The 25799-nt window shown below is 57.2% G+C and overlaps 3 protein-coding genes across 4 annotated transcripts; 1 reads left to right on the top strand and 2 right to left on the bottom strand.

Annotated features, from left to right (window-relative positions):
• The first annotated feature begins 1882 nt into the window (after window positions 1-1882).
• On the top strand, window positions 1883-5456 carry aldh5a1 (aldehyde dehydrogenase 5 family, member A1 (succinate-semialdehyde dehydrogenase)). The gene is made up of 10 exons (XM_086153924.1): window positions 1883-2449; window positions 2942-3025; window positions 3093-3263; window positions 3417-3533; window positions 3611-3754; window positions 3841-3984; window positions 4047-4205; window positions 4465-4628; window positions 4724-4782; window positions 4866-5456. Exons 1-10 carry the CDS (start codon window positions 2180-2182, stop codon window positions 5075-5077), a joined length of 1524 nt encoding a protein of 507 aa, XP_086010050.1. The 5' UTR covers window positions 1883-2179; the 3' UTR covers window positions 5078-5456.
• Window positions 4237-10162, bottom strand: kiaa0319 (KIAA0319 ortholog). Its single transcript, XM_086154436.1, has 15 exons — window positions 10053-10162; window positions 9524-9580; window positions 8710-9233; window positions 8216-8270; window positions 8041-8118; window positions 7840-7914; window positions 7624-7771; window positions 7133-7463; window positions 6921-7059; window positions 6674-6833; window positions 6395-6531; window positions 6042-6164; window positions 5875-5965; window positions 5698-5789; window positions 4237-5624 (listed from the first exon to the last, which is right to left on the bottom strand). The coding sequence occupies exons 2-15, from the start codon at window positions 9564-9566 to the stop codon at window positions 5497-5499; spliced, it is 2124 nt and encodes a 707-aa protein (XP_086010562.1). The 5' UTR covers window positions 9567-9580; window positions 10053-10162; the 3' UTR covers window positions 4237-5496.
• Window positions 10163-10528: 366 nt separating this feature from the next.
• On the bottom strand, window positions 10529-25238 carry dennd4b (DENN/MADD domain containing 4B). Of its 2 annotated transcripts, none has more exons than XM_086153922.1 (29): window positions 24825-25238; window positions 21488-21823; window positions 20777-21032; window positions 20497-20566; window positions 20142-20311; window positions 19819-20060; window positions 19533-19599; window positions 19207-19265; window positions 18974-19118; window positions 17354-17529; window positions 17184-17284; window positions 16663-16878; window positions 16435-16580; window positions 16224-16357; window positions 16021-16135; window positions 15726-15932; window positions 15405-15533; window positions 15182-15326; window positions 14824-14976; window positions 14472-14706; window positions 14125-14398; window positions 13943-14047; window positions 13624-13799; window positions 13406-13553; window positions 13095-13334; window positions 12829-12946; window positions 12591-12756; window positions 12452-12510; window positions 10529-12365 (listed from the first exon to the last, which is right to left on the bottom strand). In XM_086153922.1, the coding sequence occupies exons 2-29, from the start codon at window positions 21808-21810 to the stop codon at window positions 12220-12222; spliced, it is 4521 nt and encodes a 1506-aa protein (XP_086010048.1). In that variant the 5' UTR covers window positions 21811-21823; window positions 24825-25238; the 3' UTR covers window positions 10529-12219. The 2 variants fall into 2 exon arrangements, with proteins under 2 accessions (XP_086010048.1, XP_086010049.1); XM_086153923.1 differs by having other exon boundaries at window positions 10555-12365; window positions 12829-12925.
• Between the last annotated feature and the right edge of the window lie 561 nt (window positions 25239-25799).

The raw sequence follows: 25799 nt of genomic DNA, 5'->3' as shown, positions 1-25799 counted from the left end.
TGGTAAAGGTGGTTTAAGACACACACATCAGGACTCCTCAGCAGCATTGGCCCCGATTCATTCAGCAATCACAGTGACCAAAATAAACACTGTAACTAGCACAAATAGTATATCGCAAGTAGGATTTTGCCAGACTGCAGTTTGGCGACTGTGATGATTTGGATGGAGAGTTCACTTCTAAATAATAGGGGATTTGTTGATGGGTATTGGTGATGTTTCCATCCACAAGGTGGGGGGACATGCTCATATTACGTGTGCTACAATTATACTGCGTAGTCATACCACGTAGAAGAAGAATGAACCTGAGGTTCGATGGAAAAAGCAATAAACGTCTGAGTTTCCCAGACCCACGTTTTCTGAATGTTTTATTGAGAACATAACAGACATGACTATGTGATCGAGTACAAAGGAAAAATACAGCATGCAAATGCTGATGGACTCACCAATCCTGTGTGAACCCCGGAATAATATATCTTTGGATCCAGCCAAGAGGTTTCACTTCACTCATACGGAGAGCTGACCAGTCACCAGCGCACAGATCCAAAAAGAGACCAGCAGATACCAAACCATTGCAAAGGTATTCAACGGGATCTTAGAGAGTGAGATGATGCCTGACGAATGGAGACGATGTGTGATGGTGCCCATTTTAAGAATAAAGGGGATGTGCAGAATTGCAGCAACTATAGAGGGATCAAATTGAAAAGCCATACAATGAAGTTATGGGAAAGAGTAGTGGAAACTAGACTGACAGCAGAAGTCAGCATTTGTGAGCAGTAGCATGACTTCATGCCTGGAATGAGTACTACAGATGCAGTGCTTGCTTTGAGAATGCTAATAAAGAAGCACAGAGAAGGAGCTGCATTGTGTTTTTGTAGACCTCGAGAAAGCATATGACAGGGGGCCAAGAGAGGAGCTCTGGTATTGTATGAGGAAGTCTGGAGTGACAGAAAAGTATGCTAGACTGTGCAGGACATGTATGCAAGCTGTGAGACAGTGGTAACGTGTGTTGTAGGGGTAGCAGAGAAGCTCAAGGTGGAGGTGGGACTCCACCAGGGATCAGCTATGAGCTCCTTCTTGTTTGCAGTGGTGATGGACAGGCTGACAGATGAGGTTAGACAGGAGTCTCCATGGACCAGGATGTTTGCAGATGACATTGTGATCTATTGTGAGAGCAGAGGACAGGAAGAGAAAAATCTAGAGAGGTGGAGGTATGCACTGGAAATGAGAGGAATGAAAGTTAGTCACAGCAAGACAGAGTATATGTTTGTGAATGAGAGGAACTCGGGTGGAACGGTGAGGCTACAGGGAGTGGAGATCAAGAAGTTGGAAGATTTCAGGTGATTGGGGTCAACAGTCCAGAGCAACGGAGAGTGTGGAAAAGAGTGAAGAGACGGGTTCAAGCAGGTTGGAATGGGTGGAGAAAAGTGTCAGGGGTACTATGTGATAGAAGACTATCAGCCAGAATGAAAGGAAAGGTTTACAAGACAGTGGTGAGACCAGCCATGCTGCATGGACGAGAAACTGTTACAATGACGAAAAGACAGGAGGCAGAGCTAGAGGTCGCAGAGATGGAGATGGGGTGGGACCACGAAAGAGTCTATCAGAGGAACAGGACATTGTGGATGTTTAAATAAAATAGCAGGTGCGATGTATGTTGTGGAAGTGCAAAAACAACTTACGCACAGCCAATCAGAGCGTCAGTCCTTTACCGCAGCCTATCAGAAAGTCACTCTCATTGTCCACAGCCAATCAGAGCGTCAGTCCTTTACCGCAGCCTATCAGAAAGTCACTCTCATTGTCCACAGCCAATCAGAGCGGCCGTCCCTGCTGTGGCCTGACCCTGATTGGCCCGCCAAATGTGTTTCGTTCCGCCATGTTCTTTCCTGTCACACCGTGTTTGCTCTCCGCGCGTCGGCCGCGCTGTCATCTGCTGGCTTCGGTCGTGGACAGCGGCCGTACCCAGAGACGGTGCCGGGACCGGAGGCGTGTCCGGGGCCGAAAGGGGGCTCGGGGGACCGGAGGCATCGGGTGACCAGAATCTTGGCTTCCTCCCGCCCGGAACCAGTCAAAGTCCGCGGGTGTTCCGGTGCTGGCCTGCGGGGGCGCTCGCCCGCTCAGCACAAACAAACACGGCCGGTCCGGACGGACACACACACACCGCCGCTCGGTTCTAACCGGAATGTTCGCCGCACGTCTCCGCCGGCTGAGGGTGCTCGATTTTTCCGCCGCCATGTCCCGGAGCTACACCCTGGACGTGTCCGCCCCGCTGCTGCGGACGCAGGGCTACGTGGACGGCCGATGGGTGTCCGCGGCGCCAGTGTTCCCGGTGCTGGACCCCGCCACCGGCCAGGAGATCGCCCGGGTGTCGGACTGCGGCCCGGCGGAGGCCAAGCAGGCGGTGGACGCCGCATACCGGGCGTTCCAGTCCTGGAAGCAGCAGACGGCCAAGGTGGGCAGCCGTTCAGAACTCCGTAGGAAAAACCGTGGAATTAAGCACAGTGACGAGGAGCCGGTTTGTGTTTGTCCACGCGACCGAACGACCCGGAAACCACGAACCGATGACGAAATGGCGAATTTATCATCGATCCGTGTTTTTTCCTGTCCGCTCCGAACTGCGTGGGCAGCCAGAAGCCTTCCAGCGAGAGCGACCGTCGGCCACCTATAAACTCCTGAATTGTGAACGGGCTTTCGTATGGAGCCGCGGCCCAACCTGACTTCGATAATCGATCGAGTTATCGCTATTCGATATATCTTAGTTCTCAGGATGTAATCGGTAACAGATCGGTGAATAATAATTAATCGCGGCCGCTCGGGGTTGTCTGAGGACGGCGGGTCAGGTGATCCCACCTGTGCTGACAATCATTGAGCGGATCTGTGCAGGTTAACCGGCGGCTCAGAGGTTGTCGGTTCGATCGCGGTTCATTGCTGTGCTGTGGCGCAGGAGAGGAGCATCCTGCTGAGGAGATGGTTCGAGCTGATGGTGCAGCACAAGGAGGAGCTGGCCCGGCTGATCACCTTTGAATGTGTGAGTGCCCGTCATCGACACCCCTTCGGTCTCCTCGGTATTGATCGGAATATTGATCTGCCCTCAGGGGAAGCCCATGCAGGAGTCTGTGGCGGAGGTGTCCTACTCCGCTTCCTTTCTGGAGTGGTTCTCTGAGGAGGCGCGGCGAGTCTACGGCGACATTGTTCCGTCCCCGGCCAAGGACCAGAAGATCCTGCTGCTCAAGCAGCCGGTGGGCGTGGCCTCCATCATCACGCCGGTGAGCCGCCGCCGCCGCCTGTCCGAGTGATGCTCGGGGCGTAGAACATCCGCAGGTCCAAGGCACGGGGAAGGACGCTGACGTGGAGCTAGCGTGGCGAAGGCAGGGTCTGCGAGGAGGGCGGGCTCAGTAAACTGGCATGTTTGTCGGCAGTGGAACTTCCCCAGCGCCATGATCACCAGGAAGGCGGCTGCCGCTCTGGCCACCGGCTGCACGGTGGTGGTCAAACCCGCTGAGGACACGCCACTGTCGGCGCTGGCACTGGCCGAGGTGGGTCAGAGGTCATGACGCGTGCCGTCGGCTGTGTGTGTGTGTCTTGGGGTCACTGACATGCCCCGCCCCCCCAGCTGGCCGACCAGGCCGGGATCCCCGCCGGCGTCTTCAACGTGGTTCCCTGCTCCAGAGAGCGGACGCCATCTGTGGGGAAGGTCCTCTGCACCGACCCCCTGGTGGGCAAAGTGTCCTTCACCGGATCCACCGCCACCGGCAAGGTGAATCCCCCCCTCCCCCCTGTCCTGCAGTTTTGAATCCATGGGACGTCCTCTGAGGAGACGTGACCGTTGTCTTGGCCGCCCAGGTGCTGCTGAAGATGGCCGCAGACACGGTCAAGAAGGTGTCCATGGAGCTGGGAGGCCACGCCCCTTTCATCGTGTTCAACAGCGCCGATGTGGACCGGGCTGTGGAGGGCGCCATGGCATCCAAGTTCAGGAACTCCGGCCAGGTGAGACATTTCCTTCTTGTCTTCGTCCTCCTCCCGTCTGACTCCTCCTCCTTGTCCCCTAGACGTGCGTGTGCTCCAACCGCTTCCTGGTCCAGAGCGGCGTTTATGACCGCTTCCTGGAGCGGCTGGGGGCGGCCATGGCGGCGCAGCTGCGTCTCGGCCACGGCTCGGAGCCGGAGACCACGCAGGGGCCGCTGATCAACGCCAGGGCCGCCGAGAAGGTGAGGTGCAAGAGCAGACTTTCACAGTATGAGGTGAAACTCCACGCTCCCCCAAACCACATGCAGATGATTTGAGGCTTTTATTTTGAAAAGCATTCATAACCTTAAAGGGCGCCAGCGGACAAGAAGGTCCACCCGCAGTCAAGTGACCTTAGAAGAACTCAAAGAACCCGTGGGCGGTCGTCACCGATCTGAACCGTTCTGGAATATCAGTGACGGGCTCCTGGGATCCTGGTTGAAGGTCTGGTGTCTCCTCCAGGTGGAGCAGCAAATTTCTGACGCCGTTTCCCGGGGCGCCAGGCTGCTGAGGGGAGGCCGGCGTCTGCAGGGCTCCTTCATGGAGCCGACCCTGCTGGCCGACGTCACCGCAGACATGCTGTGCACCCGCGAGGAGACCTTCGGCCCGCTGGTGCCCGTCATCAGGTGCGCACTTCCGCGGCCTTCCAACAGGGACGCCGCCGTCTCTGGTAGCTCTTCTGTTGATCGTGTTCACACCAACGTCCCGCTCTGGTCTTCAGGTTCGACACAGAAGAGGAGGCCCTTGCCATCGCCAACTCTTCCAGCGTGGGTCTGGCAGGTGAGTTGAGGAGAAGACTCTGCGAGGCGGCGCCACCGCCATCCCCTCGCTGCCGTATTAACCTCCGGTGCGCCGGCTTCCAGGGTACTTCTACTCCCAGGACCCGGCTCAGATCTGGAGGGTCACCGAGGCCCTGGAGGTCGGGATCGTCGGGGTCAACAAGGGCCTGCTGTCCACCCCCGAGGCCACTTTCGGTGGGGTCAAGGAGTCGGGTCTGGGTCGCGAAGGCTCCAAGTACGGTGTGGACGAGTACCTGGACGTCAAGTACATGTGCTTCGGCGGCCTGACGGCCTGAGGCACCCGGAGGCAGCTCGCCGCCCTTAATTGGCGGAGGTAAGACAGACCACAGCAGCTATATGCGGAGAAACGGCGCCCTCCGATTCCGAGCCAATAGAAACGGAGCAGCTCCCGTTTCCTTAAAACACTGACCAATCAACGCCTGTCCGCCACCCTCACCTGTAGAGCGGCCAATCAGGGCCCAGAGTTTGAGCCCCGTAATCTCTGTGAATGTGAAGTCGTCCTGGTAGATGTAGCATCCCGTTGCCGGGGCGATGAGACCGGACCGGGGTCAGCGGCCCGCGGGCCCCGCCTCCAGGCTCCGCCCCCAGGCCAGTGTGTGTCTGACTGTAGATGTTCTGTCCTGATCATCTTAATAAAGTCTGAAGCCACTCCGCTCCACGAGTCTGCTCACCGCCAGCAAGCCGATGCTCGGGGTCACCCGAAGGCATTTCCGTTGCAGCCGCCGGCCCGGCCCTGGTCAAAGGCGCCGTCAGACTCGCTGTCCAGCTCCGACTCGGACATCATGAGGCTGGAGTTCTGCTGGGTGCTCCGGTGCTTCAGGCCTGGGGGGGCAGAAGGGGGAAGATGAGGCCCGGCAGCCCGGCGCACCCGGACCTCCTCCACCCGCTCACTCACTGAATCTGGGCCGGAGCTCCAGCCGCTCCTGCTCGTCCATGTTGTCTAGAATGGTGTAGCGGGTTCGCCTCCTGGTCCTGGTCTGGGTCCTACTGGAGAGTCCACACACACACACACACACACACATACCCGTGTGAGTACCAGCCGGTTTTGGGTCGGCACCATGGCTGCTGTTACCTCTTGCAGCAGCAGATGAAGGTCCAGCCCAGAGACAAAATGAAGACCACCAGGGCGAAGCTGGTCAGGATCACGTACAGAACCCTCCACTCTGTGGGGGAGGTGGGGATTACTTCCAGTATTCGCAGTAATACCACAGTAATATCTGTTAGTACTGCAACAGCTACCACAGTTACTCTCTCCGTCTCCGAGGTAACGGCGCACTGGGTTCTCGGTCCAGAAGGGGTCGCAGGCACACAGCTTGGTGATTGGATCGCACTGGCCCCGCCCCGAGCAGCGCAGCTGACACACTGCCAGGAGGACCCCCCCCACACACACACACACACACACACACACACACACACACACACACACACACACACACACACACACACACACACACACACCAGCATTATAATACTGGGGACATTCTTTCCTGGACAACCAGCAAACCCTCCTGTCAGTTTGGCTGTAGAGAACCTGGTCCAGAACCACAGATGCCACCTCACACACACACACACACACACACACACACACTCACAGACGGTATCCACCCTCAGGACGGGGAACAGAAGGTAGTCGCTCCTGTCCCTTAGCAGCTGGTTTCTCAGGAGACCCACCAGCCTGGACCCAGGAACTGGACCTGAGGGGCCTCGGACTGAGAACCGCAACACAGAGCTGCTGGCACACACACACACACACACACACACACACACACACACACACACACACACACACACACACACACACACACACACACACACACATTGGTTAATCCAGCAGCTCGGCCCCCCACCCCACCCTGTCCCCCCCAGCCTACCTGAGGTGGGAGTGTCCCAGCAGCGCTCGCACCTGGATGTCCCGGTCCAGAACGTGCAGCAGGGCAGCCAGCTGCCGGACCACCGTGTCCCTCTGGGCCACGCTGACCTGGGACACGGACACCATCATCTCCAGCTCCACCTGCTGGCCGCCGCCGGGCTCTGTGGAACAGACCGGTCCTTCTGCAATTAATGATCTGTCGCTGTCCATGATCTCAAAGATCGGGTCTGATAAACCCGCTTTCCTACCTGGGCGCACCTCCACAGTTGCCGTGGCGACGCTGGAGCGTCCCTGAGCGTCTGTGACCCTGAGCTGGAACAGGTACGTCCCCTCCACCAGGTTGGACAGGTAGAGGGACGGCTGGGTGTCCGAGCCGTACAGGACGTCCTACGGGGGGAAGCAGAGGTTCAGCGCCCTGGGTCACGTTTCCACCCCCTCACCCTCCAGGAAGTAGCCTGACCCCGGCGGCAGGACTCTGGCTGTCTCGGACCCACAGGAAGTGCAGCTCGCCCTGGTCGCCTTCGGTTACGGAGCCGCGGAGGACCAGGGAGTTGTTGGGCAGCGTGAGCGTATGGCTGCCGCTGGCGTGGGCCACGGGTGGAGGGCTCCTCCTCGCTGGGGGGGGATCCAGGGGGGCCCCCGGGTCCTGGACCCAGACCCTCAGCGTGCAGCTGTCCGCCGCCCCCTGCCGGTCAGCCACCGTCAGCCTGAAGACATAATGGCCTGCCTGCAGGCCCGTTGCCATGGCGATGGCCTGCTCTGTACCCTCCAGCTTCAAGCCAGGGGGGCCGCTGGAAACATGAAACTCAAACTCAGGATGCGTGCGGGGCTTCCAGGGGGTCTAAGGAGACCCAGCCGCCTGAAGTCAGAGACCGGAGTCCCCAAGTCCCAGACCGGAGAAAGGGAACTCCGACTGTTCCTCCGCCCCGTTCTCACGGCAACAGCGTTTACCTGACGGGCTCCCAGTGGAAGCTGACCACGGCCTGGTCGTCGGTGCTGCCGCTGCCGTTCAGCAGCAGGCTCTCAACCGGGAGGAGCAGCGTCCTGTCGGGACCTGCGAAGGCGACCGGCGGATGGTTTGTCCTGGTGACCTTTGACCCTGGGGGGGGAGACGGGCACTGAGCGACACTTCGACACCCTTACATTAGTCCGGGGGGGCTCGGTTACCGGGACGGGCCGGCGCCGAATCCGTGGTGGGGGACCAGGGCGGGGGGCGGTTGGGGGGCAGAGTTGAAGCCGGACCTGGGGGGAAAAGCAAGGGGGCGGCCATGACTGACAGCTTCATCTCCACAGTGGGGGGCTGTCAGGAGCCACTGAAGATCTCTGCACAATCACCACCCAGTGTGTGTGTGGGTTGGGGGACCGTACCAGGTGTGTGTCCTGTGTCATGGGCAGCTGCTGCCGTGCTGCTGGGAGGGTCTCCTCGGGCGGGGCCAAAAGGGGGAGCTGCAGGTGGAGGAGGCGGGGCTGAGACCTTCATTTCGTCACTCTAAATAAAAATGTTTTGGTTTCAAGGGACTCACGATGTGTTCAGGGACCGTACCTGTCTGCGGGGAAGATGCTGAGGCTGGTTTCCGCGGCAACGGCTGACTCCCAGGCTAGAGAAACAAAGACGATTTGATGTGGTCAAAGTTCTGGAAACAGACTGCGAGAAGTTCTACTCTCCACCACCGGTTCAGTCATCAGGAATCAATAAGTGGTAGTCAGTAATCAGTGATCAAAAATCAGTCAGTCAGTAGTCAGTATTCAATCGTCAGAGATCAGTTATCAATAATCAGAAGTTAGCAATCAAAAATCTGTCATAAGTATTATAAGTAATAAATTATCAGTTTTATATATATATATATATACATATATATATGATCAGTTATCAGTCATCAGTAACCAGCAATCCATCATCAGTTATGAATAACTGCTAGTCAGCAATCAGTAATCATTGATCAATAATCAGTTGACTGTAATCATATGGATCAAATCAACAGAACGACGTCCCGCTGACATCATAAAGATGGCGTCCTTGATGACGTCATCACTCACCGCCCCTCCCCCTCCCCTCCATGGGATCTGTGTCGGCCCCGCCTCCGCCCCGAACTCTGATTGGCTGAGCTCCCGTCCACCTGGTGAAGTCGCCTGGTTGGGCGGCATCTCAGTCTGGTTTGTGACTCCGCCCCCGCCAGCAAACTCCTGCTGCAGCTCAGCAAAGGAGGACATGTCCTGCAGGGCCTCCAGACCCTCAGGGGCCTCCTGGTCTCCGGGGGCCCCTGAAGTCCGGGCCGACGTCCTCCAATGGCGCTCCTCTGGCACGAGAGCCTGCGGCGGTGGCGTCCCTGAGGCCCCCGGCTTCCGGCGGGGGTGGCAGTCCGGGCAGCGCAGGGTGTAGCAGCGGCCCCGGAACAGCCAGGCCACAGCCGGGGCCCCCAACTCACAGCTCGCAGACACACACTCAGACAGGGACCTGGCGCCCGGGACCCGCAGGATGGTGCTTCTCGCCGCCGCAGGAGATAACGCCGCCTCGGAGAAGGTCCCCCCCTGCTGGCACGGGGTCACCGCTGGAGCTGCTGCTATTGAGAGAAAGGAATCGCAGGCGTCACAGTCGCCCCCGGTTCTTCTCCAAGGAGGCTACAAAGGATTTTCTGCTGGTCCTCATGGAGGATCTGGACCAGGATGCTCAATAACACGGCTAACATCACCTCCACTGCAGGCGTTCATCCTGGAGCCATCACAGAGACACTCAGACCTCCTGCTTGTGTTTGGACTGTGGGAGGAACCGGGAGAACCCGGAGGAACCCCGCACAGACACCATCTAAGTGCATGTGAGAGTCGTGCGTGTGCGTGATGCGGAGAGGCTTACCTTCTACACAGTGAAGCAGCAGCAGGAGCACTTTCTTCCACATGGTGAAGGCTACAGCTGGAGAGCACACGCACACACACACACACGCACATACACACACACAGTGAGCAGCATCCCACCTCGCGCTCACGAGGACGGGATGGCGCTTACATCCGGATGTGCATCATTTCGAAGCGCGTCCACGTTGAGGTGTTTTCCCCCCTAATGCGCATGTCTGGACTGCAGACCGGGTTCTATTGATAATCCCTTCATTTCAAGATTTCCGTGCTTAATGCGGGACGTTTGTGCGCTCGAACCGGACCGTTCCCGCTTCAAAATGTTCCGATGTTCGATTCGATATTTCCCGGGAACACGAAAGATGCGCCAATCTTTGCAGGGACGTGTTCTCTGCGCGGTTCGGCAGACCGGATACCGGTGTGTCCGGACCGGCAGGGCCGTGACGTGACAGGTCACCGCGTCTGCAACCCGGTTCTGCTGTGTTCACGGACGGAGGCGAACCACGGAGAAAGCCGGTTCTGCACGGACCCACCTGCCCGATCCACAGTTCCGGTTCTGTCCGAGGCCAGTTATCGGTCCATGCTGGTTCCGGTCCCGGTCGGTCACGGACTGGAGCTGCGCCGGGCGCGGTTTGACTGCTGATGGAGTGGAATACAGTCAAGTTAGCAATACTGAAAGACTTAACATCCGGTCGCCTTTCAAAGTAAAAGCAGGAGCTGTCCCATGGCTACGGATCTGGTGCCGGATGGACGCTGGCTGGAGGATCTCCTGAAAACACAGAGACGATCACCACGTAAAGAACAATCGAGTTTCTCTGTTCTTCCACGACCTTCAGCCGACACGGGTAATTATCAGTTCAATGAGAACGTCAAATCAAATTCAGCGCTGACTTATTGTGGAGGCTGGGACATCCCACTTCCGGGCCCGCCCGTGTTGATACTTTAAAATTGACGATGCGGTGACTCAGGTCTGGAACCTCGGACAGAAGAACCAATCAGAGGTCGCACATAAGATCTGACCGGACATCGAGGTCATTTCGACTTTTAATGTGCCTTTTATTAAAAAACAAACATGGACGACAGAAATTACAGCCAGATATAAATTACAACAGCAGACACCTTCATCTGGATGAAGTCCTCCTCCACACCCCAACCAGGAGGACGGACCCGAACCTGAAGTACCAGCAGTGAACCAGGAGAAGGCTGAAGGCGGAAGCAGCCCGGCTCCAGAGAGACTCAAACCCACGGCCACCCCCACCCCCACCCCCCAGGCTCCTCCTGGGGCGGTCAGATGGAGGTCTTCCCTGAGGAGGTTCCTGACCTTCCTTCCTGAAGCTGGAACCGAGCAGGAACCTCCTCCACCAAAGCTCTCCCTGGAGTGGAGGACCCATGATGGAAATGTCAAGCGGGGAGGTAAAGATCAGCGGGGGATCAGAGCCTCCGTCCGGCCCAAGATGAAGAGTCACCTGACCAGGGTTTGCTGCGACCCCAGGCGGGGACCTTCAGGGTGCAGATGGGTCTGGTAGCCCCGCCCCCATGCTCGCCAGTCCCCTGGTAGTCCCGGGGACAAGAGGAGGTGCCCTCTCATCGGTGTCTGAGACATCTTCGTGTTTGGTTCTGGTGGTTCTGCAGGGGGGCCTCTGGCCCGGCAGCTCCTGCAGCGGCTCAAGGGCACCTCAGGACCACTTATTCTGAAAGTCCACTGAGAACTTTGCAGCCCTGGTGCCCAGCGTCCACCTTCCACTCCAGATGGACCGTGGGGCTGCAGAACCAAACTCAGACATAAGAACCCCCATCGAGCAGCAGCAAGGCCTGCAGAACCAGCAGGACTACCTGGCAGCGGTAGGATTTGGTTGCAACCCTTCCGTTTCTTCTCACTTCACCCCCGGACCAGCAGCACCTGGGCCGAGTGCGGCCCAGAGACTAGTCCTGAAAGCCCCATTGGACAGAGGACAGTGAACGTCCTGTCAGAGAGCTCTGGACCCTCCAGAGTTCTGTCTCCTGAGGGTTCTCCTGGCTGAGATGAGTTGGTTCCTTTAAAAACGGTTGGAGGCTCAGCCAATCACATGGTGGGGTTGGCCGGCGGAGGCGGAGCTTCCTGGTGGTTCCTTTCAGTCAGAACGTGATGGAGCACAGACCAGGGGAAGGGGCTTCAGGGGGAGGTGCGGGGGGATGCAGACCTTCAGAACCAATCCCCTTTCCTCCTCTGAGGACAGGCAGGAGCAGTTTCTGGCTGAGGGTTCAGGTGAGGGTCTGTAGCGGATTCAGGGTGTCTGGCGCCGCGGTGCGTTCGGGGCAGTCCGACCATTGGCGAACCACAGCTCCCGTCTTGTGACCCTCATCTGGAAACAAAGTACTCGAAACAAATCGATGCAACAAATCTCCACGGCGACATCAGTGCTGCGGCGTCTCCAGCTCGGTACCGAGGGAGGTCCGGGTTCTTAAGGTCACACCTGGACCAGCCGGCAGAAGCACCTCCACCTACTGAAGAGTGACGGGGACAGGGGAAGCTCCTCGTGATCCCAAAGTTGCCAACGGTCTCCTGCGGGACACCTGCGCCGGCCCCGCCCCCTGCTTCAGCTGCTTCACAAACACGGACACTCACGAGGCGAGTGGGGGGGGGGGGGGAGCTTCCAGCGGGTGGGAGGAGCTTCCACGGGGGGGGCGGCAGTCAGGCGGCGGGGGAGCAGAAGGGGCGGATCAGCACTCGAGGGGCGGGTGGAAGCTGCGGCGGCAGTCGACGGCCTTTGGCGTGGGCGGCTGGAGTCGTTTCCTGCACAGCTCTTCGCGGCCCAGGGCGCTGCTCAGGCGAGAGAACGCCGCCTTGTACTTCTTGTCGAAGGCAGCTGCAGGGAGAGGGGACCACAGGGGGATTACAGTCCTCACCTTCACCTTCACCTTCACCTCCACAATGCTCACAAGGCTTCCTTACCGACGTGATCTTTGCCCATGGCTGCCAGCGTGAGGAAAAGGAGCTCTCGGTACAAACTCCTGTCGATCACAAACACACCCTCAGCACCGAACCTCTAAAAGTCGGGTGAAATGGTGTCGGACATCAGGCCGCCCCTCACCTCTGCAGCTGCGGCGCCGCCGGCTGTTTGGCCAGTGTGTCGAGGAAGAGCGTGACGGCCTTGTGTACCTCGTTCATGCCCACGCAGCGCAACACCTCCTCCAGGAAGTGCAGCGTGAACGGGTGGTTGTGCTTCCTCCAGCCGTAGCTCCGCATGGGGACGCCGCCTGGGGGGGAGGGGAGGGGTCAGAGCGACTGGGGGGGGGGAGGGTTCAGGCGGCGGGCGCATTGGGCCTTACTGTGGAACCTCCAGAGGACGTAGAGGGGGGGCCACTGGTCTGTGTCCGGGGCCAGGGTGTCCCAGAGGAGCCGAACCCTCACCGCCATGTTCTCCTGCTGGGGGAGGACAAGCGGGGCCTATTGCCATGACAACCCCCTTCCACAACGCACGCGACATACAAAAACCGGCGAAGAACTCAAAGAGGCTTGACCTTCTAACCCGTGTGACCGCCTCACGACCCTGTGTGACACCCGTGTTACCTGCATCACACGACCCCTGTGTTACCTGGGTGACGTGGCGTGCCAGCGGCGAGGCGCGGACCAGTTGCAACAGGTTGCTGGGCAGCCCGAGGCGCTGGAAGTACCAGACCAGGTTCCAGAAGATAATGGAGTGGCTGTCCAAAAACTGGGTCTGGGCCAGGACCGCCTCGCCCTCGTTCTCCAGCAGGCTCTCCAGCTCCTTCCGCAGCACCAGGGGGCTCAGGTACGCCACCGCCACCTGGGGGGCGCCAACTGCCGAGGAGCTCTGAGGAGGAGGAGACCTTCAGCGTGGGGCGGACGGGGGGCCGGCGACGGCAGGGCGGTCTCCGTGGTTACCGTCGTGCTGTCAGAGAAGCTGCTGGTCTCTGGGCTGGAGTCCTCACTCACGCCGTTGCACTGCTGTCGCGTCGAGAGGGCGGCGCTTGCAGGGGGCCTGGCGGCGCCCCCAACCTCCTCCTCCACGTCGCACAGGTGGCGCTCGGCGCTGTAACGCAGACAATTTCAACGTGACGGCCGACCTGGCTGGCGGGCGGCCGGGGAGGCGGGTCTCATACCTGCCGACGGGGCCGAGGTCGCAGATCTCGGCGTTAAGGAACGGCACGAAGGAGGCGGAGCAGAACGGACAGGAGGAGTTCAGGTTGGAGTCGTCCGACGTCCAGCCCGCCATGATCTCTTCGTCGTACACCAGGGAGTGGCAGCTGCGACACCGCGAGCAGCTGGACATCAACACCTGCACGCACAGGGAGGGCGGGTCAGTGACATCACATGTGGGCGGGGTCAGCGAAAGCCATGATGGACGGGGTTTGAAACACAGGGATTCTGAGATGAAGAAAACATGCTAGGTGATTCTAAATGGAGGTGGGACGCGTTCACCTCAAGCCCCGCCCCCTCCTGATTGGCGTCCCATGATCTGCGCATTAGATAGGCTGGGTGGGGTGTCTCCGTCAGGTCCAGGTCGCTCCCGACTGACAGTGAGCTCTGCGGAGGAAGAGGAAGGTATTAGCGAGGCAGAGGAGGCTTCATCTCCGTCTCTACCTCTGTCTCTGCGGCCTGACCTCCGAGGTGGCGTTGACCAGCCTGTCTTTGGCCTTCATCAGTGTTTCGGCCACGTGAGACTTCCTGGACTGCCTCTGCTCCACCGCCCTGCGCCCGCCCCCTGCGCCGCCTCCTCCCGGGCGCCGGTCGTCCACGCTGGCGGCGCGTCGGACCGACCCCCGGTGTCGGGTGGGAGTGAGGAGCTGCTGCAGCTTCCCCGCCAGGCCTCCTCGGCTCGGGGACGCCACGTCGTTCTGGTTCTCGTCCACGCCTTTGCTCCGGCCCACCGTCGTCCTGGAGGTCAAAGGTCATGATTGAGTGTCCGCAGAACGCGAGGGTTCCCGCCCCCCACGGCGGACGCACTGACCTGCCGTCTCTCTCGGAGGGGCCGACACAGTCGGGGTCCGAGTCTGCTGACTCGGCACATTCCTTGTAGAAGGTGGATAGGCACACCTGGCTGCGGCGCACCAGCGCTGTTCCAGATGGCGCCGGGGGCGGCGTGGAGCCATCCCTCCGCCCCAGGGGCGGCTTGCAGGTCAGGGCGTCCCTGCAGCCATTGGGGGCCGTGGGATGGAGGACGGCTGGCCGTCCCACTTTGTCTCCTGGGGAGGAGACAAAACCGTACTAGGAAAACCCGAAGACCTCGAACGCCACGTGGGGCCCCGAGGAAGAAGAGGGTCTGGGTGGAGCCCACATGGCTGGTGATGAAGGTGTCTTACTCTCTGCCGTCTTCATGCTGCTCAGGCTGCTGCTCTTCATCAGAGGTCCCGTCAGAGACTCGTGGCTGGAGCTCTCGCTCAGACCGCTCCAGCTGGACTGACGAATCAGGGAGGAGTGGGGGCGTGGCCTCAGGTCGCCGTCTGTCACGGGCTCTTCAAGGACAGTCAGGAGTTCGCATTATTCAGTGTCGGAGCCCTTTTTCTTCACCTCAACCCCGGAACCCACCGAATGTCCTCTCTCCCAGTCAGTGAACAAAGAACATTTGATTGAGAGCTGACAGAACCCGACGGAGTCAGAGACACTCGACACCCGAAGCTCATCTATCTCTGTGCAAGATTGGTAAGGACATTCTCTGACCTCCCCGCGACCCCAGCGAGCCCGTCTTCTGCCGCCGTTTGATTGGCCGTCGGAACTGAGCCACGGCCAGAAGGACGTTCCTCAGCTTGGCCCAGCGGAGACGCCCGCCCTGATTGGTCGAGGGCCACTTGCTCTCCAGCACCGCCTGAAGAGAGACGACCAATCAGCCAGACGGAGTGTGAAATCTAACTGTGTGGGCATGTGTGTGTGTGTGTGTTCACACCTTGTTGTAGTATCCGTAGGTGATAGTGTTGGGCGTGATTCCTGCCTTCTTCATTTCCAGCAGGACCCGGACGGCGAGGACTGGCTGGCCGTATTGACCGCACAACTGCATGAGGATCCGGTAACACACCTGACACACACACACACACACACACACACACACACACACACACACACACACACACACACACACACACACACACACACACACACACACACACACACACACACACACACACACACACACACACACACACACATCAGCCGTGGTCCACCGTGTGTCTGACACGCCACGTTCATCTGCTCTCCGACCCTGGCTCACCTCGTCAGGCAGCACCACCTTACGGTTCTCCATGTGCTTGAGCACGTCGTAGGCTGCATGCAGCGCTCGCACCTTGGCGCTCTCGGCGCGCACGAAGGTGGGCAGGTAGATGAACCACAGGCCATAGCAGTGGCCCAAGAGACACTTGGACCACATGTCCGGGACGGATGAGTACTTCTGGGCTCGCTTCTGGGCCAGCTTGATCTCCTGCACACAGCCGGACGGGGAAAAGGGCTCGGGGTTTTCTGAGGCTGTCGGAGAAATGGGTCTAAGGCGGGGTGAGAGAGGGTCGGACCTGCTTGGTGCGGCGGGGGGCCGGGCTGCTGGGGGCACTGCCCTTGGCGGGGACCCGCAGCTGATCCTGGGGCCGGTCGAAGAGCTCCGCCCTCAGCGTGGGAAAGGTCTCGTAGCTGGAGCCACAAGAACACAGCGGGTCTCAGAGCACTGAAGACCTTCTACGCTTCCACTTGGTCCTCCCACGTCCCGGTCCCACCGTACCTGTAGAGGGCGGGGCACTCGGACCCGTCCGGCTCCTGTGGCTCCTCGGGGGGCATGATGAACACAGTATGTTCTCCGCTGTGAGTCTCGTCCAGGTCCACCAGCCTGACCTCCTCTGGCTTCTCCACGTCCACCTGCAGAGCAGCGGTGGTCAGCCTTACCTCTTGAGCGTTTTATTCGGAGGGTCCTGGCTGAGCAGGAGGCCGCTCACCTTCTGCACACACTCATCGAAGAACTCCAGGCAGGCGTGGCGGTCGCTGACGAACGAGCACTCCTGGATGAACTGGGTAAACATCTGCGTCCGGGTCAGCTGACTGTAGAACTTCTGCTGGGTTCGGTCTCTGGACTTCAGGAAGCCTGAGGGAGAGGAGTCCTTCAAAATCAGGCCCAGGTTCTGCTGAAGGGTGTGTGTGTGTGGGAGGGGGGGGGGGGGGCGCACCCTGCAGGTTGAAGAGGGAGCTGCAGTCGGTGGTGGTGTCAGAAGGAGCCTGGGTGATGGGCAGCAGGAAGCTCCGGTATCCTCTCAGCAGGCAGCTCATGAAGCGCAGAAAGGCCTCCTGGATCTCCAGCTCCAGCTGCTTCTGGCGCCTGTAGATCTGATCGTAGTCGGTCAGCAGGAACTCCAGTGTGGCCTCCTCCTGGCCAGGAGTGCAAACTGCAACACGGAGGAGACATAAAGGACTTCCAGCAGCAACCTCACCTCCACCCCACCCAGAGGCGGAGTTAACCTGCAGCTTAGCTGACAATCACAGGAATGCAAGGAGAGACAGCCAAACATTCACTCTATCATTCAAACATCTCATAGAGACCGGAGAACCAGGACAGAACCCAGGCAGAAGAACCTGAAGAGAACCCACAGAGAAAAGCCACGCGGGAGAACCTGGAGGTTCAGTCCGAGCGCTCTAGAACATTGGCGCTGACCCCAGTAGCCCTCAGCAGAACGCCTCCAGGAACACTCACTCTTCTCCAGCGTCTTGTGAAGGTTGCTCAGCGTGTTGAACAGGGTCTTCCCATGCTTCCTCGGCAACGATCGCCACGACAACTGCTTCTTGTCCTCCGACCTGCGACACAAGGCAGGATTGTGAGCGGGCCACCGCGCCGCCTGCGCTCCCGGGTGCTTTTTCACTCACTGGAAGATGGTGTTAGTGTCCAGGTCCACGCAGACTACGTCCGCGGGGGGATGGTACAGGTCAAAGTAGCTGGAGTGCACGCCCACGATGAAAGGCATGGGCGCCAGCAGCACGTCGGCCATCTGCAACGGGCACAGCGGGATGTACGGGCACAGCCAGCGCAGGGGGAAGCTCATCTGGAGGGGCCGGAGGCAGAACATCAGTCAGGCCAGACGCTCAGAATGCTCAGTCAGTGCAGCAATCAATCAGTCCAGTCGTCAATCATTCAATCCGGAAAACATCAATCAGTGCAGCCATCCATCCATCCAACCGCCCCTGCGGTTGACTGGCGACCAGTCCAGGGTGTACCCCGCCTCTCGCCTGATGACAGCTGGGACAGGCTCCAGCATCCCCCGCCACCCCGAGTGCAGGATAAGCGGCAGAAGATGGATGGATGGATCAGTCAAACTATCAATCTATCAGTCCATCCGTTCATCTGTCATTACATCAATCAATCGATCCATCAGTCGATCAATCCTTCCTCCCTCCACCTGAGTGTCTCCCAGCCTCTGTAAGTGTCCTACACGAGAAAGCCTCCAAACAGAGCTACCACATATTGATGGAAATCTCATGACAATCTAGTCCAGGGGCCGGCAAACTACGGCCCGCGGGCCACATCCAGCCCGTTAGTCTTTTTAATCCGGCCCGCAAAAGATTAGTACGGAATTTATACTTGATCTGATGATTGAATGACTGGATCAATCAATGTGGGAGCTCAAACAGGAGATTATTTCATTTTTGGAGCTACTTGATAATTTTCCTGATCTGAATGAGCTGAGCACAGATTGGCTTTGAGACTTAGCCTCTACTGTGGACACACTGACACACATGATTGAGCTGGACGTGAAGCTACAACAGAAAAACCGGTTTGTCCGTGAAATGCAAGCAAACGTCAGAGCCTTCAAAACCAAACTGGTTTTATTTTCAAAACAAATGTCAGACAATGTTGAGAAAAATGACAGACGAGTCTGATATGTGTTGTTAACAAATGCGTTTTTTTTTTAACATGTATCGTTTCTTGTACTAACCCGGCCCGTCTGTCAAATTTTAAAAATCAATGGGGCCCCTGAGCCAAAAAGTTTGCCCACCCCTGATCTCGTCTCACTGCGCTCCTGTGCTTCCTTCTCCTTCTTCTGGGTGTGAGTCTCCTCTCGGACCCAGCTCAGGTGGACTTACATGTTATTCTGAAGGACTTATCCACCGACCTCCTGCACCAGCACGGGTGTGGACCCGGGCATTTGGTGCAATACTGCTCTCTTGTAGAAGAACATGGACTTGCTCTGCCTGTCACTTAAAGAACCAATCAGATGACTTTGGATCATCTGACCTCACACACCTGATCATGTGATCATCTAACACCCCACAGTGACTGGAAAACCCTGAACTGATCCATCAATCAATTAATCAGTTTTTCCATCCATCAATCAATCAATCAGGTCATTTGATTGACAAATGATTGACAGCTTTAGAGTCTGAGAACATCCATGTATGTGTTTACACGCCAGTGTTCAACGTGTATTTGTGTGCCTGTGTAAAGTGTGTGTGCCACTGTTCATTGTGTGTGTGTGTGTGTGTCCTGACCGACACCAGGGCCTCGCTGACAGAGGTGAGCACGTCAGGCCTCAGGGAGTGCAGCAGCAGCTTGTGTTCTGTGAGGACAGCCAGCAGCAGCGTGCAGCCGTTTTCCGGGCCCAGATTCTGCAGGAGCTTCAGGAAGCTGGCCCCGCTGAGACACACACACACACACGCACACACACACATTAGTCAGGGGTGTCAAAGGCAGTGGTCTCATTCCCAGCAGGCAGGTAGCTCACCTGAGAGGGAGGGGGGAGGAGACGGGCTGACAGAGCAGCAGGTTGTCGTACGGAGAGAGCTGCAACACACACACACACACACACACACACACACACACACACACACACACACACACACACACACACACACACACACACACACACACACACACACACACACACACACATGGTTCCATCAGGTGACCTCCACCCAACACTCCCCAACTCAGATTATCTCCCCAAAGATTTCTCAATCATCAGTCAATCATCTCCAAGTTGAAAAATGTAGTCCATATTCTGCTGGCTACTTCCTGTTGGAGGAGGAGGACGCGTGGGGGTCTCCGTACCTGCACCAGGATCCTGGGCCGCTGCGGGGACGGGAAGGGGACGTTGTGCATGAAGCTGGACACATGTCTGTAGAGACAGTAGAGCAGTGACGTGAGGCGGGTGGAGCCGGGCGTCTGAGGGCCCGGTGCCGCTTTCCATCATGGCGGACGAGGGTCACGCACGCACTCAGATGCTTCGACCTGGCGTTTATTGTGACCGATCGTACTCTGGTGGTGACGTGTCTCCAAGCCATGATGGAAGGAGGCCGGACCTCTGGGAAACGGAGGAGATCGGGAAAGGACTGACTTCTCCAGTGGCAGGACGTGAGGTCCGGAGATGGAGTATCTGTAGACGAAGGTTAGGAACTTCTGGAAGACGGTGAAGAAGGGCCAGTGGGACAGCACACAGATGCTCTTCTTCACCTGCAGGGTGCGGTTGGAGATGGGCCGGCGGTCCACCACACTGAGCAGACCCAGCCTCACGCTCTGACGCTCAGATAGCTTCTCCCGTGGGAACGACTCATAGAACTGGATGGCGGCCCCGTACACCTGCAGGCAAGATGCCGGCCTCATCACACCGCCATGTATGGAATACACACCCGTGTGTGTTCGTGTGTGTGTGTGTCTCACCTTGTCCCCAGAGGCAGAGGTCAGGACGAAGGTGGAGAATATGGGCAGCTGGTACTTGGTATTGAGAGGCCAGCTCTCCACGGTGACGCCCATGGGCAGGCAGAAGACAGGCACCGACTCAGGCAGAGGGAAAGCCTCCAGGTCCTCCTCAGGGTAGCGGCTGAGAAGACCTGACACACACACATACACACACACACACACACACACAAAGGAAACTCAGCGTTCTCCAGAAACACAAAAACCTGCCACCTCTTCTGGTTGGTCCTCAGATGCAGATAGGAGGTGGTCAAAAAAAAAGAAAAAAAGACCAAACTCAGAAGAGCAACGAGCAGGTGAGGTCTTGCTGGGGACTCACCTGCCTCATACACCAGGGCGTTGGCTTTGGCTACGGCTCGCTTGTAGCACAGGAAGAGACCAGGACCCCACTGGATACACACACACACACACACACAGCAGAATGGTGTGACAGCAGACCATCATAAATAGTGAAGCACCTCCCAGGAGGTTTCAGAAGCGTGCATCTGCATCGACTGTGCAGGAGCACGCTTCAAAGATTCATGAAGTATTCTCCTGTGTTACTGCATCTCTAGTAGTTCTACTGCTGCTGCTGCTGTCAGTGAGGTCCTGGAACTTACCATGCCCGTGTTGAGATTCTTTTCCACACGGCAGAAGGTGTGAGGGGCCACCTCGTTCTTGCTGGGCAGCAGCAGGGCGATGTCGGTGACACCCAGCATGTGGAGCCCCTGCGAGTCCAGGGCTCGCCGGTACATCAGGAAGACTCGGTGGGCGGTGGGAGCGCCGCCGGTGCTCAGGCTGGCCGAGCGGCTATATGGCGTGGTCTCTATAACATACCAGCCCTGCCTGAGCTGCTCCTTGCCCTCATAGAGGACCCTGGGGAGAATTCATCAACACCATCCATTAACTCAGGCGACAGCCACTGTGCTAAGCTAACCTGCTAACGCCAGCACATAATGTAACTGGGGTTTTTCGTCACTTTGCCGCATCCTCTGACTCAGGCTGGAGTCTGATGAAGAGGATCAGCTGCCTGGGCCTGGATGAAACCAGCCCGGATGGGGGTAGTCATCGCGTTATGTAACCATGGTTACATAACGGGAGGCTGCCCCTGCCCCTCCATCCAGGGAGGATGAGGCACGGCGGAGGAAGAGGAGCGCCAGAATCTTCCTCCACCGCCAGGCACTTCACAACATCCAAAGGAGAGCAAACACTTTTGGCTTTCCAAAGGTTCGGGCCTGTTGGGGTGGCAGCTGACGCTCTGGGCTGCTGCCATCTTTGTAGTTCCACAGCTCGCAGGGCCGAAGCTAATGTGATAGAGACACACGACTCACCCCAGATCCAGGATGGGGGGCTTGTCCCGTCCTCGGCGGTAACACAGGAAGAGGTGGGGGTTGTTGATGAGGCCGGCACTCAGTTCGGCCGAGTGGCCCCCCAGGGTCTTCTCGATGCAGGTGAAGCCCTCGGGCACCTCCTCGCCGAGTCCTCGGGCGATCACCGCCAGGTCCGTCACCGGCTCCACCGCCCGGCCCGACGACCCCGGGGACGACGAGGACGAGGTCCTGCCCTCCTCGTCCAGGGGCCGCCAACAACCCCCCGGATCCAGACCTGCCACCACGAAGTAGTCCACCAGCTGGGGACATTTCTCCTCTGTCATGGTCCGCCCTCCACTGACACACAAACACACACACAAACACACTCAGGTAAGCTGCTGAACCCCAGGCTGCACAGGCTGAGAGATAGCTGATGACATCTGCATTCTGGAGGGGATGGGAGGTGGAAGGAAGTGAGGTGTCAAAGGTCAAACAGCTGTTTCCGTAAAGGTTTAGGATGTGGGAGGTGGTGTGACCTTTGGAGACACACACACTTGAAGGGTCTCTCAGGTTCAACATAACATCTTTTTGACCCTGACTGTTTACTGAAATAAAATAGAAAGGCTGAATTGTGACGCCCTCTCGACAATAATTGATAAGGTGATCCGGTGGATCGATCATAGGAAACCTGCCAAAAGAGGGAGTGTGAAGAAACTCAGGAAGAGTTTGAGCTGAAACAGCTGATTTCAACTGCCGCTTCCTCTTTTACTGGCTGCTGTGCAACACTGGAAACCACACACACACATACACACACACACACACAGTATTTAAAGCTTTTCCTCTGAGTTCTCTGATTGCCGAGGTGTGGCTGTTCTGTTTGCTAATCTTCCAAACCCGCCCGTTACTCCACGATACTTCATGTCACTGATGACATCATCAATGGCTCGGTCCGGCAGGGGTGTGTCTTGGCTTCGCGGAGGCTCAGACCCCCCCCACCACCTGGGCTGAGGGCCCACTCAGCAGGCTTCATTTTGGAGGTCTGCCACAGGAAGTGGAGCACTTTCACTTCCCTCTTCTCAGCTGAAGGTAGGAGGGTGAAAGCGGAGACAGTACAACCCCAGTGAACCCCGAGTGTGTGTGTGTGTGTGTGTGTGTATGCGTGTGTGAGAGTCAGAGATGTGTGTGAGCTGGTACAGCGGGGGAATAACGGCTCTTTGTCTCACGCCACTATCTGGCATCTGATTGGACAAATCTGAACAGGAAGGGATCATGATTGGGAGTTAAGCTGAAAGCCAGAGTGGGAAGGAGAGAACTCCACTACCCAGCATCCCGCAGGACGCCGGGGGGCTGACAGGCATCTGACAGGCGTCATGGCGGCTGCAGGACCCCAGGGCTGTCAGCCTGAGGTTCAAATATCTTAATCTATATTTGGTCTGGGGCCGGAGGAGGGGGGCTCTAACCCCTTCAACCACAACAACTGAAACAGCCAACACTCAGGACGCTTCCTGAACGCATCACACCTCCATCTGACTGGTCACGTTTCAAACATAACAAATTTCCAGAGACCTCCTGCTGCCCTGACACACACACACACACACACACACACACACACACACACACACACACACACACACACACACACACACACACACACACACACAGGTAGTGTGGGTTGTTGTTACTGTTGTGTGACATGAATAGCTAACGTGTTGCTAATAACATGGACAGGGTGGGAAGGTGGGGGTGGGGTGGGCTCCGTGACCCAGTTTGAAGAACCACCAACAAACACTGTGTCACAGATGGTGATGGAGGCCAACACACACACACAGCCACACACATACACACACACGATTTATTCTCTGTAATAAAACAAGACTCCCAAAGATGAAGATAATCAATAGGCAATTGAGATCAATAGGGAAAAGAGACCGATAGGAAACAGATCAATAGCCGATCAGTGGGGAATTGAGATCAATTAAGATTAAAGATCAAAAGAGAATCAAGATCAATAGACATGAGAAATGAATAGGGCATTGAGATCAATAGGGGACAGAGATCACAAGGGAATGGAGATCAATCATGAATGGTGATCAATCAGGAAAAGAGATTGATGGGGAATGGAGATCAATAGGTTCAAGACTAACTCAGAGGTTTCCTGCTGAGTCTCTGATGGTGACTGAGGAGGTTCAAGGACTGGAGGATGAGGAGGAGCAGTGAAGAGCTGAGGAGGGTTTGGTCTGAAGGTAAGCAGCAGAGGATGGATGGATGGATGGATGGATGGATGGATGGATGGATGGAGATCCTTCAGAGGAGGGAGTCCCCTGGTCCTCAGACAAGGGTGGGTGGAGCTCCACATGACCTTCAAGGCCAAGAGCATGTTGCGTAACACGCACTGGCTGCAGCCAGTGAACGCACCACAGCTGGAACTAGTGGGGAACACTTGATTGTACACTTTGTACTGTGTGTGTGTGTGTGTGTGTGTGGATGATCGTGGATGATCGTGGATGATTGCTTCCATCAGACCCTCAGCCCCCCCCCAAGAGAAGACTTCTGGGGTTTCCTGTGCAGTGTCAGTCAGGACAAGAGGCGACACGTCTGGAGAGAATCTCAGCTATCGCATACCTTCCACCTGAGTGTGTCTCCTGCCTCAATGACAGTGGGAGTTAAACACACAGTGTATTACACCGCCCAGGCTTGCAGTGTGTGTATGTGTGTGTGTGTGTGTGTGAAGGTGAACGTGAAGGCAGCAGCTGCATCCTGCTCTCAAAACACATTCGGCTTGCCTGCTGATGGGCATTTAAACGTCCAATCGGACACAGTTCCATTATCGGACTGAGCCGCATAGCAAACACGGAGGCGGCGGACCGTCCGAAAATGGACGCATGGCCTTGGGGATATCACGCTCGCACGGAACCGTCGTCCCGGTTTGACGGTTCACCGTTCGGTTACCGGACGGCGGTACCACTGCTGATACTCGTCATTTCGTGTCGGGTATATACGACTCGGAACCGCCGCTCACGACGGGCGGTAAATGACGGTCCGTTTACCGACCGTACCAGACACGCACGGCTCTTGTTCACAGGCATTCGCCCACCGACAACACGAACCAACGCCGTCCGGTTGGAACCGGGGCTCTCGGTCGGAACCGTCGGCAACCGAGCTAGCGAGCGACATTCAGGGAGCGCCTGAGAGCGGCGGCGCGTCCGATAATGGACACACACAGGTGCCCGTTAGGCGAGATGCCTTTTCCTCCCGCTAGCTTCCCAGGCTAAGCTAGCCCCAGCGGCGGCGGGGAGTGCGTCACCGTCTACGCACATTGGGGGAATCCGCCGGGGCACCGTGTTCCAGAGCGTCCTACCTTGGTGTCTCTGCTGGCTTCTCCCACGGACGGCTGGTGGGATCATGTTTAGGTCATTCTCTCACATGTGACGTCCATGTTTGATCCGTGAGACGCGGCTTCTTTGTCAAGTCACCGGCAGGACTGCCGGACACTTCCGGTCGGCGCCTTCAACATAAAGGTGTGGTCCGGCAAGTGAAAGCGGTAGCGTGCTGTTCTCTTTCGGTGCTTCCGTGTTCCCCCCGGTCGCTTGTTCTTCCTATTCGAGATCTTCCTCCTGATGTCCAAAGTTCTCGGCAGACGTTCACGAAGCTTCAAATCCCCGGGGACGCCAATGCAAGGTGACGCCGAGGTGGTCAATAGAAAGGAAAACTGAAAGTTTAGAAGCTGGCGGCTCGTTTTTTGTGTATCAGTCCAATTATCAGTTACGCCCCAACCTCTTATCACCACCGGGGGCGCCACAGCACCAGTCTGATGCGCCGTCTGATTGATTAATTATTAATAAAACTCATTCGAACAGCTCAACGACAACCATACCACTTCCGTTTCCGGTGTGTCGTACTGTTTTGTTTTTGCGAGGGTCGCTGGGTTCCCCTATCTTTGATAACACGGGGAGCCTATCGCGCATGCTCCGTTTTTGGAGGGGGAGGGGGGGTGCGGTAAAATAGTTTAGGCCCGCAGGAACCGGAAGTACGTCACGAATTAAAACTTACAAATAAAAAACAACACATTTTTCCTTTCTGAACTCCCTCGTGTAATTTAGATGTCACTGATGTATGGTTAGATTTAACCACGTTTTATAAGATCAATTTTACACAAAAATATGTATAAAAGCAACTGTACTTTTATAATTGTTAGTAATTTGTTCTGGGTAATTAACCAACCGCAACAGGAACACCAGGTGTTAAAAAATCGGCCCTCTGAGCGCGTCCCACCGAAACTTATTCGCGCATTTATTTTGAAGGAGAGACTTGTCCACTTCCGCTGTGCCTGCGT

This window comes from Fistularia commersonii, chromosome 10, assembly GCF_037954325.1.
Source record: "Fistularia commersonii isolate RoL2024-O1a breed Wild chromosome 10, RoL_Fcom_v1.0, whole genome shotgun sequence".
Lineage (NCBI taxonomy): Eukaryota > Metazoa > Chordata > Actinopteri > Syngnathiformes > Fistulariidae > Fistularia > Fistularia commersonii.
This window is presented reverse-complemented; position numbering and strand designations above follow the sequence as displayed.

Excerpts from the sequence above, each read along its gene's own strand:
- aldh5a1 (XM_086153924.1), top strand. The coding sequence starts at position 2,180 with ATGTTCGCCGCACGTCTCCGCCGGCTGAGGGTGCTCGATTTTTCCGCC. Across the intron at positions 2,450-2,941 it reads GGAAGCAGCAGACGGCCAAG|GAGAGGAGCATCCTGCTGAG; the intron begins GTGGGCAGCCGT and ends GCTGTGGCGCAG. Across the intron at positions 4,783-4,865 it reads TTCCAGCGTGGGTCTGGCAG|GGTACTTCTACTCCCAGGAC; the intron begins GTGAGTTGAGGA and ends GCCGGCTTCCAG.
- kiaa0319 (XM_086154436.1), bottom strand. The coding sequence starts at position 9,566 with ATGTGGAAGAAAGTGCTCCTGCTGCTGCTTCACTGTGTAGAAG. Across the intron at positions 6,532-6,673 it reads CTGGGACACTCCCACCTCAG|CTCTGTGTTGCGGTTCTCAG; the intron begins GTAGGCTGGGGG and ends GTGTGCCAGCAG. Across the intron at positions 5,966-6,041 it reads AGACGGAGAGAGTAACTGTG|AGTGGAGGGTTCTGTACGTG; the intron begins GTAGCTGTTGCA and ends CCTCCCCCACAG.
- dennd4b (XM_086153922.1), bottom strand. The coding sequence starts at position 21,810 with ATGACAGAGGAGAAATGTCCCCAGCTGGTGGACTACTTCGTGGTGGCA. Across the intron at positions 20,312-20,496 it reads CGCCCTGGTGTATGAGGCAG|GTCTTCTCAGCCGCTACCCT; the intron begins GTGAGTCCCCAG and ends TGTGTGTGTCAG. Across the intron at positions 16,879-17,183 it reads TCACAAGACGCTGGAGAAGA|TTTGCACTCCTGGCCAGGAG; the intron begins GTGAGTGTTCCT and ends TCCGTGTTGCAG.